The 14,626-nt window shown below is 43.8% G+C and overlaps 1 protein-coding gene across 4 annotated transcripts in view; it reads right to left on the bottom strand.

Annotated features, from left to right (window-relative positions):
- IGF2BP2 (insulin like growth factor 2 mRNA binding protein 2) overlaps positions 1-14,626 on the bottom strand; it is a gene marked incomplete at both ends in the record, with an annotated part of 157,358 nt that overhangs the window by 8,203 nt on the left and 134,529 nt on the right. For 2 of the 4 annotated variants that reach the window (XM_079705596.1, XM_079705597.1), the window contains 3 exons: positions 2,412-2,528; positions 3,407-3,475; positions 13,872-14,000. In XM_079705596.1, coding sequence (XP_079561722.1) covers positions 2,412-2,528; positions 3,407-3,475; positions 13,872-14,000 — 315 coding nt within the window. The remainder of the gene's footprint in view (positions 1-2,411; positions 2,529-3,406; positions 3,476-13,871; positions 14,001-14,626) is intronic. The other 2 variants (XM_079705598.1, XM_079705599.1) reach the window with 2 other exon arrangements.

Raw genomic sequence — 14,626 nt, 5'->3', positions numbered from 1 at the left:
CATTGACCCAATCAGTTCTCACAGTTGCCTTGTTCCGATCCTGAAAGAAAGCCCCCCATCTGTCCACCACCTGGTATTCACAGCCCAGCCCAGAACTCTGAGAGCCACATGTGTGCTCCTGCAGTTCTGGAATGGCACTCCCCAGGCAAACTCCCTGAGAGGACCTGGAATGAGGACTCCACTTTATGACTGAAGCAAATGGGACGCAGAAAGATGAGGTGACCACCAAGATCACGGGTGAGCAGGGCTGAAACAAGGATCAGGATTTTTGTGTGGCATTCTGAAGCCTGTCGGCCAGATATTGTGCAGGAAGGGCAGGCGACGGGGGCTCAGCTCTCGCCTGTAACTGAAGCATCTCTTGCACGCACCACCCGATCCCAACTCAGCCCATCCCCTTCCAGCACTCTGCTCCCACGTGTTGGTGTAAAGCTCTCCCCCCGCCCCAGCAGCATCAAATGTGCCTCTAGTTGTGGCCCCTGAAGACTGGCAGAGCAGGATTGGGGGTGGTTCTCTGGAATTAGTGAGATCATCACCTTTAGAGACAGATGTTGTCAGAGACCTGTCAAGATGAAATCTAGCAAAAACCAGATTGATTTTAAAAAGTAGGAAATGTCTCTTGCAAATGTTTGGCTTCCCTGGATTCCTCTTTTTCTCTACTACTCTGGAGAGAGCCAGAGCCCATTCTGTCCCCTGCTGTCTTTGTCCATCACAGAAGTCATGCCACCACTCAACTCTGCTGGGACATAGAGGGACTATGGGGATGCTGTGGGGGAAGCCCAAGGGGTTGATCCTTCTCTACTTCCCAAAGTCTTGCTGGAATGACTCTGGTGTAGCACTCAGGTTGCTCAGGTTGAAAAAACATTGGACCAAAAATAGGATAGCCCGGTCCAACCTCAGCTCTCACATTCTTTAGCTTTGTGGCCACTGACACGTCAATGAAACACTGGGCCCTAGTTCCTTATGGGCAATGGTAAGTGGAGAGTTATTGCTGCGATTAGTCCTGGGAAGTGCCCTGTAGCCTAAAGTCGGCAGAACTGCTATCTAAGAGCCAGTCCTGCCACCAGCATGCCTTGGCCATCTCCCGTTACCTCTCTCGGTCTCCCTTTTCTCAGGGGAAAAAGCGGATTTGATGAGACGACCCCTCAAGTCCCTTTTAGTTGAAATTGTCTCATTCTGTCTCTTGCGCTGCATCGCACCTCAGACCACAGGACCGGACACTGAGAATGGCCCTCAGGGTGCAGCCAGCCCAGTGGTTGTCCATACCTTACCTGTCCCACACAGAGGGCGGGCCCAGCACAGCCCATCAGTACCTGGGCTGGGGTCTCACCTGCAACAAGCCTGCCGGGTGCACAGGCCCCGGGTGCTCCACCACCGTCTGCCCCTACCTCAGGCTCTCCTCCAATCTGCACACTTTGCAGGTGAGATAAATGAGCACCGAGAGGGGAAATGATTTACCTACATAAAATTCTTTCATGGTCTCGCTGCAATCCTTGTTCTGCACTACTCAGAATGTTTTGTTTTTGTTTTTTCTCCAGCACACTTGCTGTGGGAGAAATTCCAGCTCTTCTTAGGGAGAAAGTGTAAGCATTCTTTCTCTCCAAGTCATGAGACTTCTTGTTCGGAATTCCGGGTTGTCCCATGGCAGCAAATTATTTTACGTAACAACGGGAACTCTTGTTTCCGACAGCGTTTCACGAGGCTTGGGACGTGCTCAGCATTCTGCCCGTGAGTCAGCGCTGATAGCTGGGCTTGGAGCAGGACCAGGGTCGAATAATCCTCCCCTTTCAGCTTCTCTGCCGACTCTTCCCATTGTGCTCCAGGAGACAGGCGGTGGGAATGTAACTGCAGCTGTGTCTGCACTCGGCCAGTGCATGAATCAGGGGCACTCCTTCCTGACCTCTCTCCTCAACCCCTCTCCTCAACCCCTCTCCTCAACCCCGAGGCCGCGGCTCAGGTTATGTCACCGGCTTTTGTTTATCTGCCTTTCAAGTTTTCCATTCAAACTATTTGTTTCAAAGTTCAAAGGTTTCTGAAATGGAGACTAACTAAAGCATCAAAGCACTGACAATTGCTGAGTATAAATTATTGTTCTCCTTAGGCTCACTCCCTTCACTTGGGAGAATCCTCAGCCTTTGTTTTATCTTGAGGACAATGGTAGCCCAAAGAGGACCGGGTTGGCTTATGTATTACTAGTATTTTTTCCTATTCATTTGTTAGTTGAACAAAAAAGGAGTGAGAGAGGTAAAGATGAGTGCACATGGGAATAGTCCTGAAGGCAGGCTTTCCAGGTCCTGTAGGATTTTATGGATGGCGTAAGAATTGCCCGGGATGGACAGAAGGAACAAGGGACATGGGGTGGAGATGGGGGTGGAAGAGGGTGGGATAGCGGCAGCTGTCAAGAGCGGCTTTACCTTGATGGAGGCCCCGGCGAATCTGGCCAGCTGTTTAATGTGCGCCCCTTTCTTCCCGATGATGGCACCCACAGCCTGGGTTGGGATGAAGAGATTCACAATCTCCTGCTCTGGATACTGGAAGGACAGGACAAGACAAGACAAGACAGACGACATCATTCCTACCGGGGCTGCTCCTTCAGGCACTCAACAGTAACGGAGCAATGGCCGGATGCTGCCTGGGATGCTTCTGGGGCCTGGGGCGCTGCAGGGGGGAAGCTGGAGGGATGAACTTGAACAGGATCCACACTAACTACACAACCACTAGAGTGCAAACTCCTCCTGAGCAGCTCTGAATCTGCTGGACACAGCAAGCTGTCTGTCCACGGGCCTTCTGTCAAGTTCAAATGTGATGTGTATTTCTCCTGTGTCTTCATCCAAGGAATCAGTAGCTATTAAGCACACCTGGCCTGAGGCACTTTGTTAGCACAAATGGAGAGCTGCCCTCCCACCTAGTGGGCAGGAGCGGCATTTTCACTGGAGGGGAACTGGGTTCAAGACGAGACTGTAATTAAACCTGCCCTCCACAGGCCACGAGGGGATGGCCTAGAGAGACACAGGCAAGCCCGCCAGGGGCCCTTGCTGTTCTTGCCTGTAGGGGTCTGTGGGAAGGACACGGCCCACGTGCTAGACTTTGTTGAAGAACTTTGGAGACTCTGCTCTTTAGCCCAACACCACCTCCTGACCTGACCTGCTGACTGCTCCTCTGTACCGGTTTCCAGCCACCTGTGGGATCTGGGAGCACCAGCAGGATGCTGAAGGGCCTCTTAGTGCACTTGAGTGCTGGGTGGTCTGGTGTGCTGATGCCCTGCAATGTGTCACTCCCAGGACAGCCTGGAACCAGGGGACCCAGCACGCACACCGTGAGCACGCACTGGTCAGTCTGCCAAGGACTGAGAGGCACTGGCCACAGGAGAGGGACGAGTGGCAGATGGGGCTGAACTGCGGGCACTTACTGAGTGATGATGCGGGAACGGGCCGAACTGGTGAGGGGGGTACAAGCTGGAGAAGTATCCGGAGTGGGTCTGCAGCAGGAGAGAAACGGTCAGTCAGCAGAGCCCATGGGGCCGCGCACCCAACTCAGGGAGGCAAGACTCCCCCACACAACAAGGGCTCCCGGCGCCACCACCGGGCCGCGCTGTCCTAGAGGCACACCTGTGCCTCTGCAGCTCAGATCTCTGCTCCCTTCCCTCACGGAGCACTGGCTGGGCTAGATATTCATCATTTCCAAGCTGAGTCATGGTCTAGGCTTCCCAGGAACCCACCAGAGGAGGGAACATGCACAGGCACTTCTTAACCTGCCCTCAGGCAGAGAGGAAGCGCCAGTGGTTTCTATTTTCTGAGGAATTATGAACCACAGATTAAAGGAACAGAGAGTGCCAGGACAAATCCAAGAGTTATTCTAAACAAGCAAAGTGTTCCTGGGAAGTCAGATCAGTGAGCGCCCAGAGAATCTCAGAAGGAATGGAGAGACTGAGAATAGAGAAATTGAAAACGAAACTGAGGAGAGAAAATGAATGAATAAATACATATTGTGGAGGGGGAGGCGGAAGCAGGGGACAGGAAGGCAGATGTGGTAGAAGAAAACAGAGCTATTAGGAAAGTAGCGTTAATTTTTAAAGTAGCTGCTTTTTATTGCGTACCTACTGTGTCTTAGACATTGTGGTGGATACTTTATCCATAAACTCTTTTTAAAAAAAAATATTTTATTTTATTTTTGGCTGTGCCACGCAGCGTGTGGGATCCTTAGTTCCCCGACCAGGGGCCGAACCCATGCCCCCTGTAGTGAAAGCGTGGAGTCCTAACCACTGGACCACCAGGGAATTCCCCATAAGCTCTCTTAATCCTCACAATAGTCCTGCAAGACAAGAATACATCTGCATTTATGTATTTTATGGGCAGGACATTAAGTAGAGTCAGCAATGTCTAGTTCACTGTGCTTTACACATAAGGCCAAGTAAATGCTGACATGCCTATTACAGGAAGGGAGGTGGACAGCTCTGGGCACCATGGAACCAATCCCTGAGGGGCCGTCTAGCAGTGGTCAGACACTGACCAGTTGGAGGCTTGGAGTTAGGGGACCTAGCTTTCATTTGAGGGTCCTTGAGCAAATCTCCTGGTACCCTCTGTCTCCTGAATGTCCAGTTGGATTCTGAGTTCCAGAGCACAACTTTGCCTTCGGACTCATTAGGGACAAAAATGAAACTATTCCTCTTTTTGAGTTTGGATAGTGGACTTCAGGGGAAAAGAGATGTGAACACGGTGGGGAACTTCCTCCAAGGGTGCTCTGAGTGTCCACAGCACCCGCAGGGGACAGGGCTTTGCCAAAGGAAGGGAAGGATCCTGTAAGGCAAGCCTCTGCTCTCACGACTTGGAAAGAGGCTGCAGTGACACCTCAGGGCCACAAGAGGGGGCCGTGAGATCACTGTTCTGCTGGCAGACGTCCACTTTCGAAAGGAAGCTGAGTGAAGACGTTGGGCTCACTTGGGCCTGCCTCTTTCTTGAAGAGCATCAGCTCCAGACCCTTCTCAGTGCAGGTCCCTTTCCTGGGCCACGGCGGGTCAGGGAGAAGTCCTGCAGCTTTTCTGCTCAGACAAAGCTCAACCTTGGGGAAAGGATGCTTCTGCCCTCCTCTCACCTGGAGAGCTTTTCCTTCAGCTCTCAGCAGCAATCATTCTTTTGAATTGTGATTTGGCCTCAAAACGGACAAACCACAAGTGTAGCTCCATTCTGCGTTCAAATACTCCCAATATAAACACTGTATCAAATGTAGATCTACCACTTGGGTGAGGGGAGGGGATGAACGATAAAAGGACAAAAGGAAATAATTCCCCGGCCCTCTGTTTACGCAGGAGTTACAGCTGGAAAACTGTTGTGGAGAAAGAACCCCAAAACTCGGCAACCAGGAACGTGTTTCTAGCTGAGGCTCTGTCATTAGCCTTTGTGTATATAAGTTGGTTTTTGGAGTCAGAAGACCCGGAAGACTTGAGTCTGAATCACTAGTTCTATACAACTTGGAATAATTTATTCAGCTTTTCTGAACCTCATCCACAAATGGATTAAAATAATATCCAGAGCTTACAATACTGTTGTGGGAGTTCATTCAATTGTTTACTCATTCATCCAAAAGATATTTGAGCAAAGCACTGTTCTAGGTGCTGGGGACACAGCTATTGAGACAGAAAGGGTCACGGCCACCACAGAACTCAGGTTCTACTGGAGAGGCAGACAAGCATGTGAAAGAAACGAACAGGAGGATATGAGGAAGGGTAGCTGCTGAGACGAGGAGTGGGATGGCAACTTCAGCTGGAGGGGTCTGGGAAGCCTCTTGGAGGAGGTGACCTCTGAGTTGGGACCCACGGAGGAGACGGAGCCCCATGCAAGGCACGAGGGAAGAGACATTCTAAGCAGGGTTCTGAGAGGTGCAGAGCTAGGAAAGGGGTTGGTCTGTTTGGAAAACAGAGAAGAGGCCAGTATGGTGAAAGCAACTGAGAGAACAGCCTGATGGGATGGGGAGGCAGGTAGTGTGAGATCACGCAGGCAGGGCTCTGTGGGCCTCGATTTGGATGTGGATTTGACCCAAAGTACAATGGATGCCCCTGAAGGACGTTACATGGCATTCATTCAGTGAGGTCACAGGAATGGAGAATCCATCATCAGGCACTGTATGGCTTGAACTACTGACTGTTAAGTGAGTACTTATTTATCACTTATCAGAGCACACTTTCCATTCCCCCCACCCCCATGCTTACACGGAGTCCACAACCTCAACTGGAAGAGGAGCTTAGTCATAATGATCAAAAAGTAACCTGTTGATGACTTAAATAAATGTTCTCTTTAATGGGAAAGCAGGGTGTAGCCAGCTGACAAACTGGGGCCCCAGAGTGGGGTGGGCGGTATGGAACCACAACCCTAAAATGGCAATTGGGCTTTTACTGTCTCAGTTTGAGGGTCCCCAGCTATTTTATGAGGGAGAAGCTACTTTACTTTTGAGTGTTTCAAAAGAATTATGATTTGGGGTACGCGGGGGTTATGGTGAAGGTGCCCCTGCCAGGTATGCTCCCCCCAAAAGAGAGGCAGCAAGGGTGCAGGGGGTCACTATTATCCACCGGTTCATTTCAAATTCTGTTTGAGAGCAACTAGTGTCTGCGTTTCCTCTGTGCTTGACTACGCTGGGGGTAGCAGAGGTGTATATATCAAACATACTCATGAACATTTAGAATGGAATTCAATTTTAAGTTGGGCCTGCTTTTCCTGGAAGAATTGCAGGGTCCTCGGTTCCTAGCTGTTGTGTATGACCATTTGATGTATCATTTAGGTGATATTCTGAATCATGAAGAAATCAGGGAGCAGAAAGAGAGAGGGGTGTTGAAGGGGTGGTAAAGAGGGCAAGGGTCAGGCATATAACTTATGTCCAAAAATATAACTAGCTTCAGTGTGATGACAGAGTGATGTGATAAAGATGGCAGGTGCTCTCCCTGGGAACCAGGGATACGGACACGGGAGGAAGGGAGTGGACTTGGTCAGAGTCATGGGCAGAGCTATTCAAGATTCAGAAGGGGCACCATTCTATCCCAGCTTGTCCAGTGCCTCCTTCCAGCCCCTGCCCATCACCCCTGTGAGCTCTCAGAGGACCAGCTCAGAAGCTGAGGGGGACCAGGAATTGGTAAGCTAGCAAGAGGTGGAGCCAAGGTTTGAGCACAGATCTCTGTGTCTGACTCTGCATCCCAAGATCTTAACCCAACACTGCCCTCCTCTGGAACATTCCAAATTTATTAGTTCAGGTGGGGCCCTTGGTGTAGTTATGATAAGGCTCGCCTAAGGATTCTAATACGCCCTCTGCTGAGTTTAAGTACATGAATGGACAATTAAAACTCATTGGACATATACAGTGACTCAGCAGTATGAAAGAGGGGAGCAAAGCTGAGCAAGGCAAGAAAATGACCTCAGTGAATTCATTCAGGAAAGAGGGAGACCTTTTTTAAAAAGTCTGCTTTATTTCTCAGTGAGATTCAAGAGGGCAGTGCTTTAATATGTGAGTAGACTGCTATGAGGGAAGCCAATCAGAGAACTAGATCGATCTTAGAAATTAAAAACATGACTTGTGGAGTAAAAACTCAATAGAAGTCATACAAATAGCAGCATGGACACTCTTGAAAAGCCTATCAGTGCACAAGAAGATTAACTCACGCAAAACAAAAGGAAGAACTCAGACATGATGAGCAGAGTGGGAAGATCGACTCTCTCTCCATAAAGTGGAAACTCCAGGAGGAAATGGAGTGGAGGGAAGAGAAGCAATGCTAAAATTAATTACAGACGCAGAAGGTTTTCCTGAACCAATGAAAAACTTGAATGTTCAGATTAAAGGGCTCTGAGTCAGATTTCTGATTTCCAAGGGTGTCAGTAAAATACTACAAAAGGCAAAAAACTTAGACAAAAGAAAAAAAAAGTTACCTACTAAAGAAAGAGAATCAGACTGGTAGCAACAATGTTTTCAGAGTTCTAAAGGAACTGAGACCCTAGAATTTTTAGATACCTAGTTGAACTTTCATTCACATGTGAAGTGGGGTGGGGGGGGCATTTTCAGGTATAGAAAAGCTTAGAAATTATACTACTTACATAATTATTCCTGAAAAAAAAGTTGTTTGAGGAACTACTGCAGAAAAACAAAGAAACGAAAACAAATAACTCAAAAAATAAGAGGATATGGAATACAAGAAACCATCTGTAGTGAGCAAAGAAACCAGTAAGAAAAGTTTAGTTAATTCTAAATAACTGTGAAATATGAGATTGTGTATTGACTAAGAAAATTTAATAATTTGTACTAAAATTCCAGGTTATTTATAGAGTAATATAATAAGAATACATTAAACAAAAATCTGTTAGAAATAAAGAATTTGAAAAATCATAATCATAGTGGGAGAACAGTAAACTGCTCTCAAAATGTAGTAAATCATAGAGATAAAAATAATTATATAGAGGATACAAGCCACCAATTAAAAGCTTGATTTTACAGCCATAAACACAACTTTGAGTCCATCAGAGAAGGTACATCTTTCCAAGTGCCCATGATTTCCAAAATTTTATCATGCATGAGCAAGACCACAAAAATCAGAGATGTTCCAATAACATTCTTTGAGTACAAAATGTACAGGAAACAATTATAGGATAACAAAAAAGAAACCCTTAACTCCTTAAAAATTAAAAGAAAAATCCCTAGTAAATTTGATTAAGAAAAAGAAGAGAATGGAAATATACGATGTTAGGAATTAAAAGAGAGAGATATTCACAAGTTCGCAGCTTTAAAAGGCAACGGTTTGCTTTGCACAGCTTTGTGTCACTAAGTATGAAAAGAGAGATGAATACTTTCATAGGAAAATATAAGAAATTGAAAAGGTTATAAATGATCGATCTTTCTCCAAACAAAAGGTACTAGGCCCAGAATTTTTATGGATGGATTGTATCAAATCATCAAGGAACAGAAAATTCCTACATAATAACTTTCCCAAGTATAGTATAAGTTGACCATCTTTCCAATTCAACCTTTGAGGAAAAAAAAGATTGTTGAAACTGTCAAAGACGTTATAAAACTATAGTAACTGCAGTGTAGACAAAAAGATGAATGGAACAGAACAGAGCCCAGGAATATGACTCAGCGGGAATTAAGCGAACAACAAAGCTGCCATTTCAAATTGAGTGATGAAATGGTGCATTTCTTAATAAGTGACTTTCGGAAAACTGGCTATCTATTTGGAAAAAAAATAACGTTAGATCCCTATCTCAGAGTATAAGTTAAGATAAATTCCCTGTGAATTATAAACTATGATCCCCCAAAAGCAGCAACTAAAAATTACTGTAAGAAAACTTGGGAGAATATTTTATAGTCTTAGATGGCAGAAGGCTTTTTCTTAGCATAACATCAAAGCCCAGAAGTCCATAAAGGAAAACATCACTGATTTAACTATCTTAATTTTAAAATTTCTGCATAAATTCTGCTGAAGGGAAATGTGAAAATTTAAAATACATTCCCCTTTGATGCAATAATTGCAGTCTTAGAATTTACTTCTAGATATACTCACACATTTATGTATAAGGATATTCATTTTGACACTATTTGTAGCAGAGAAAGCCTAGAGATAACCCAAATGTAGAAAAATAGTATGCTCAGTAGAAAAATTACAGTAAATTTCATACAATGGATACTATGTAGCCATCAAAGAGAATTAGTTCTAAATATGGAAAGATGCCCATAGTAAGTAAAAAATGGAAACAAACAAATAAAAAACACAGTAATTCATTGTGTGTGGCATGATTCCATTTGTTTTGGAATAATATGATTATAGGATTATATATGCTCATAAAACATATTTTAAAACATAACAGTGCTATACTTCTGGGGAGTGGTTGCTGGGTGAAATTTGGGTAAGAGAAGGAAGGCTGAAGGGAAACGTTTACTATTTACTTCACACAGCAGAGTTCGACTGTTCAAAAAATATCTATTTTAAATTACTATGGCACAATTTGCAGAGATGTGGATGGACCTAGAGATTGTCATACAGAGTGAAGTAAGTCAGAAAGAGAAAATCAAATTATTGCTTATATGTGGAATATAGAAAAATGGTACAGGTGAACTTATTTGCAAAACAGATGTAGAGAACAAACTTATGGTTACCAAGGGGGGAAGGGGAAGTGGGAGGAATAGGGAGATTGGGACTGACATATAAACACTACTAAGCATAAAATAGATAACTAATGAGAACCTACTGTATAGCACAGGGAACTCTACTCAATGCTCTGTGGTGACCTAAATGGGAAGGAAATCTAAAAAAGAGTGGATATATGTATATGTATAACTGATTCACTTTGCTGCATAGCAGAAACTCACATAACATTGTAAAGCAACTATACTCTAATAAAAATTAATTTAAAAAAGAAAAAAAAAGGTAAAAAGATTAAAGAAGCCAAAAAAAAAGAATTTACTATGGCACAAGACACCACAAATAAAGCAAAGAGAAATGACAAGCTGGTGGAAGATATTTACAACATGACAAATGGTTAACAGCTTTAATATGTAATTAGCTGTTATAAATCATTAAGAAAAAGATGGCGGTAAATGACAATAGCAGCTAAGATTTATATAGCAATTACTGTGTGCAGGTTTTTACTTATTTAACAACCTCATGATATGTGTACTATTATTACCCCCATCTTATAGACAGGGACATGGAGACACAAAGAGGTTAAGTCACTTGCCCAAGTTTGTTAAAAATAACAAGTGATATAGTGCAGAGATTCAAACACAGGCAGCCTGACTCCAGAATCTATACTGCCTCTTAATAGACTGATGGGCAAGGGATACAAAAAGACAATTCATTAGAGAGGGAAAAAAATGGCCAATAAGCCCCAAAGTGTTAAATCTCATAATAGCACCCTTTAAAGTATCAGATTGCAAGGAATAATTACATTGGTAGTGAGTATAGGAGAAAAAAAACACCTCTCTGTCACATACCAGATAGGAAGGAAAAGTAGTACATTCTTTATGTATCAAAATTTATCAATATTTATATTTTTTATAGTTATATATAAAATTTATACATTCCTTGGCTCCGCAATTCTATTTCCAGGAATTTATTGAGAAAATAGCTGGATAAAAGAACCAAGATATATATACAAGGATTTCCACTGTAGAGTGAAAATTTGGAATACACACATATATACACACACACACACACACATCACCTATATATTTAATACATTATACATGTATATAAATTGTATATATACCCATACATATACATAGAAACACTGATTATTTCTAGATTAAGAAAAAACTTGCACTTGTATTATTTGCTTCTTAAATACTTTGCAAATATTACTTTTATAACCAGAAAATGATAATAGTAATTTTCATACCTACATACATACATTAAAAGCTTCCAGAGTTGAGAGACCAATTTGTGCATGTGTGAGCCAGCTGCAAAGAGGTGCACAGACTTCCTGACCTTTGGTGCTAAGAGCAAAAGCTCTTAGTCACCAGCATTGAGTAGAGTTCCCTGTGCTATACAGTAGGTTCTCATTAGTTATCTATTTTATGCATAGTAGTGTTTATATGTCAGTCCCAATCTCCCTATTCCTCCCACTTTCCCTTCCCGCCTTGGTAACCATAAGTTTGCTCTCTACATCTGTGACTCTATTTCTGCTTCGCAAATAAGTTCACCTGTACCACTTTTCTATATTCCACGTATAAGCGACAATTTGATTTTCTCTTTCTGACTTACTTCACTCTGCAAGAGCAAAAGCACTAGAGTTTTGTGATGCACAAAAGCAACCAGGAAATAACCTAGTTCCTTGAAATCTGAATGCCTTTGTGACAAGAAAGCAATAATATTTTATAAGTATTTGAAGTATCCCCACCACCCCATCCTACCCTAGCCTTCTCAGGAGGCCTGGGCCCACTAGGGAAGCCCTCAATCCTGCAGTACAGGCTCTAGATTCTGCACAGGTGGGTGGCGATGGCCACCTCCATGCCTGCCCTGCGTTCTGCAGCTGTCAGAGAGAGGGGTCTGCAGGAGCTGTATTGTTTCAGATTTGGGGCAACTGTGTGCTTTGGATTAGAATCTAATCTTGACCTATGGGCTCAAGATCAGAACTATATGGCTTTTAGCTTAAAAGAAGAAATTTTATTTAAAATCTATTTTATAAAGAACAGAAACTATTTTAGTAAAATCATTACTATTTTAGTAAAATCATTATTCTACTGTTTTAGTAAAAAATCTCAGATGTGAAGGAAGCTTTCAAAGTGGCAAAACCTATTTTCAAGTTTAGAAAATATTCTGCTATCATATGAAAAGTTCTTTTTGTTTCAGTGCAGGGGTCTGCAAAATTTTCTGTAAAGAGCCAAATAAATATTTTAGGCTTTGCATACCTCAGGGTCTCTACTGCATTCTACTCGACACTGCCATCACAGCAGGAAAGCAAACAGACAGTACGTAAATAAACATTCACAGATGTATTTATTTACAAAAATAAGTGGTGGGCTGCCTCAGGCTGTCGTTTGCTGACCTCTCTTTTAGATTATCAATTTTAGAAGTGGTCTATTGTATTATATCTTTTTTCTCCCACCATTTACGTTACTTAGGTTGAGAGGCTTTTGAAGTTATCTTCTGTGGAGCAGTATGTACAGTCTTTCTCCCAAGAAATGAGATGTGTCTAAATGCCAGTTCATTGTACTGGGCTCGGTCATTCTCAAATCTCAGCAAAGATACGGGGACATGCACCTCTCATAGCTGTTCTCCCTCCTTAGAGCAGCTACGTGACTATAACAGCTGCCATTTCCCTCCTGCCATATTCCCAGTTCCCTCTAACACACACACACACACACACACACACACGGCTCAATATTGGGCCCTATCCTTTAGTTTAAGGGAAAATGTATATAACTCTATGGTATGGAGATTTTAAAATGACTCAGAAGAGCTGTATATAAACAAGATGACAGAATGTGTATGTTTTTGTGACTAAGGACGTGGGTGCAAGTTCATGCCTGTATTTTGTTGACAAAACAGCACGGTGAGTTCATCCCACCTCTCTACAGAGACCCAAAGAATTACTAGGAATTCGGACATTGCAACGCCTACTACACCAGAGACCACCTCTCAAAAGAAAGAAGTGGTTAAGTTAATGTTCTCCAACCTGATTCTTCCCATTTAAACAGTATAAACACTGGGAGAAAATTAGTTTGCTTAAAAAATAAGTAGTATGTGTGGAGAAGAATTAGAAATGAAAAAAAAAGAAAGCTGTCAAGTATCCTGAGCCCTAATTTGGTAATCTGTTGATCCTGAATGATGCCTGAGAATGGAACAAGCAGAAAACACATAAAGTTCACATTTCTTCTGCCACTATTAATTATGATTCAAACAATAAATACTTACTGAGAATCTACTAAATGCCAGGCATTGTGCTAAGTGTTTAGAAGTCTAAACACTGTGTGTTATTTTCTTTTAAAAACTGCCTATTAATAGAATATAATGAATTTGAGTCATAGACACAGGTGGGAATTTTATACATGAGTCATCCAGGTACCCTAATATTTTAGTAGGTGAACAACACTCATGAAGGTTCTGATTTGAGCTAACAAATCCTTTTTTACAATGAGTAGGCTTCTAGCTAATGAATTTGCTAGTAGACTCTTTCTTCCCCAGATATGACATATACTATATGTTTAAGAGCACATACTTAGAAGATGATTTAGTAACATTAATCTGTCCATTAGGAAGAAGCCCTAAGAACTGTTGAATTCATTCTACAATCCCTTATGAGCACAGCCTCCAAATGAAGGCTCCGGCTCTGATTCAACATGGCAGAGAAATGCTACTGCCTGGAGGAGCGTATGAGCAAACCCTTGAGAGCTGAGCTACTTACAGCGAAAGGGTGGTAGGGGGGACCGGGGGGAGCTCCTCGGGGCCCTGCTGGCGGAGGCAGCATGGACAGTCCTGTTGAAAAGATGCCAAGTGCGCTGAGGTTCAACCCCGGGATCAGATTGGCTTGTTGCTGGGAATAAAAATGGAGAAAAAGTTGAGGGGAGGAGACCTGAGAGGTCCAGCTTGCCTGGGTCAACCTCCATCTCTTGTCTGGATGGTACCAGGGTCTCCTAATCAATCGGCTCTGCCCAGGGCCCGTGGACCTCTTCCTCACCCTGTTGCAGGGGTGAGCTCTCCAAACCTCAACCTGACTGTGGCTTTCCTTCAAAGGTTCTCTGCTGCCTTGGGAGTGTCTACACATCTTAACACAGCAAGCAAGGCTCTTCCTGGGGACCCAGGTCACCTCACCAGCATCTCTCCTGCTAACCCTTTACCTCCACTCTGCCCAGTCCTCCTCCTCTCTCTCCTCTGGACCCCCCCACACACTGTCTACCTTGCAAGAAATGTGCTTCTCTCCCTCCTCACCTGGCTACATCCTACTCGTCATGTGGGTTTCACCTGAGCTTAGGTGTCCCCTCTTCGAGGAAGCCTTCTCTCACCCCAAAGGCCTCAGCTCAAGGTGCTCTCCTAACATGCCCACGTTTCCTTACAACAGCAGGCATCACATGGTATCTGAATGGCCTGTGTAGCTGCCTCTCCCCTTTTTACACCACAATTTCCTTATAGACAGAGACTGTCCTATTTAGTGCTGTGAGC

The sequence above is a fragment of the Hyperoodon ampullatus genome (assembly GCF_949752795.1).
Source record: "Hyperoodon ampullatus genome assembly, chromosome: 5".
In the NCBI taxonomy this organism is placed as follows: Eukaryota; Metazoa; Chordata; class Mammalia; order Artiodactyla; family Ziphiidae; genus Hyperoodon; species Hyperoodon ampullatus.
The sequence above is the reverse complement of the archived record's forward strand: the minus strand, read 5'-3'. Positions and strand labels throughout refer to the sequence as shown.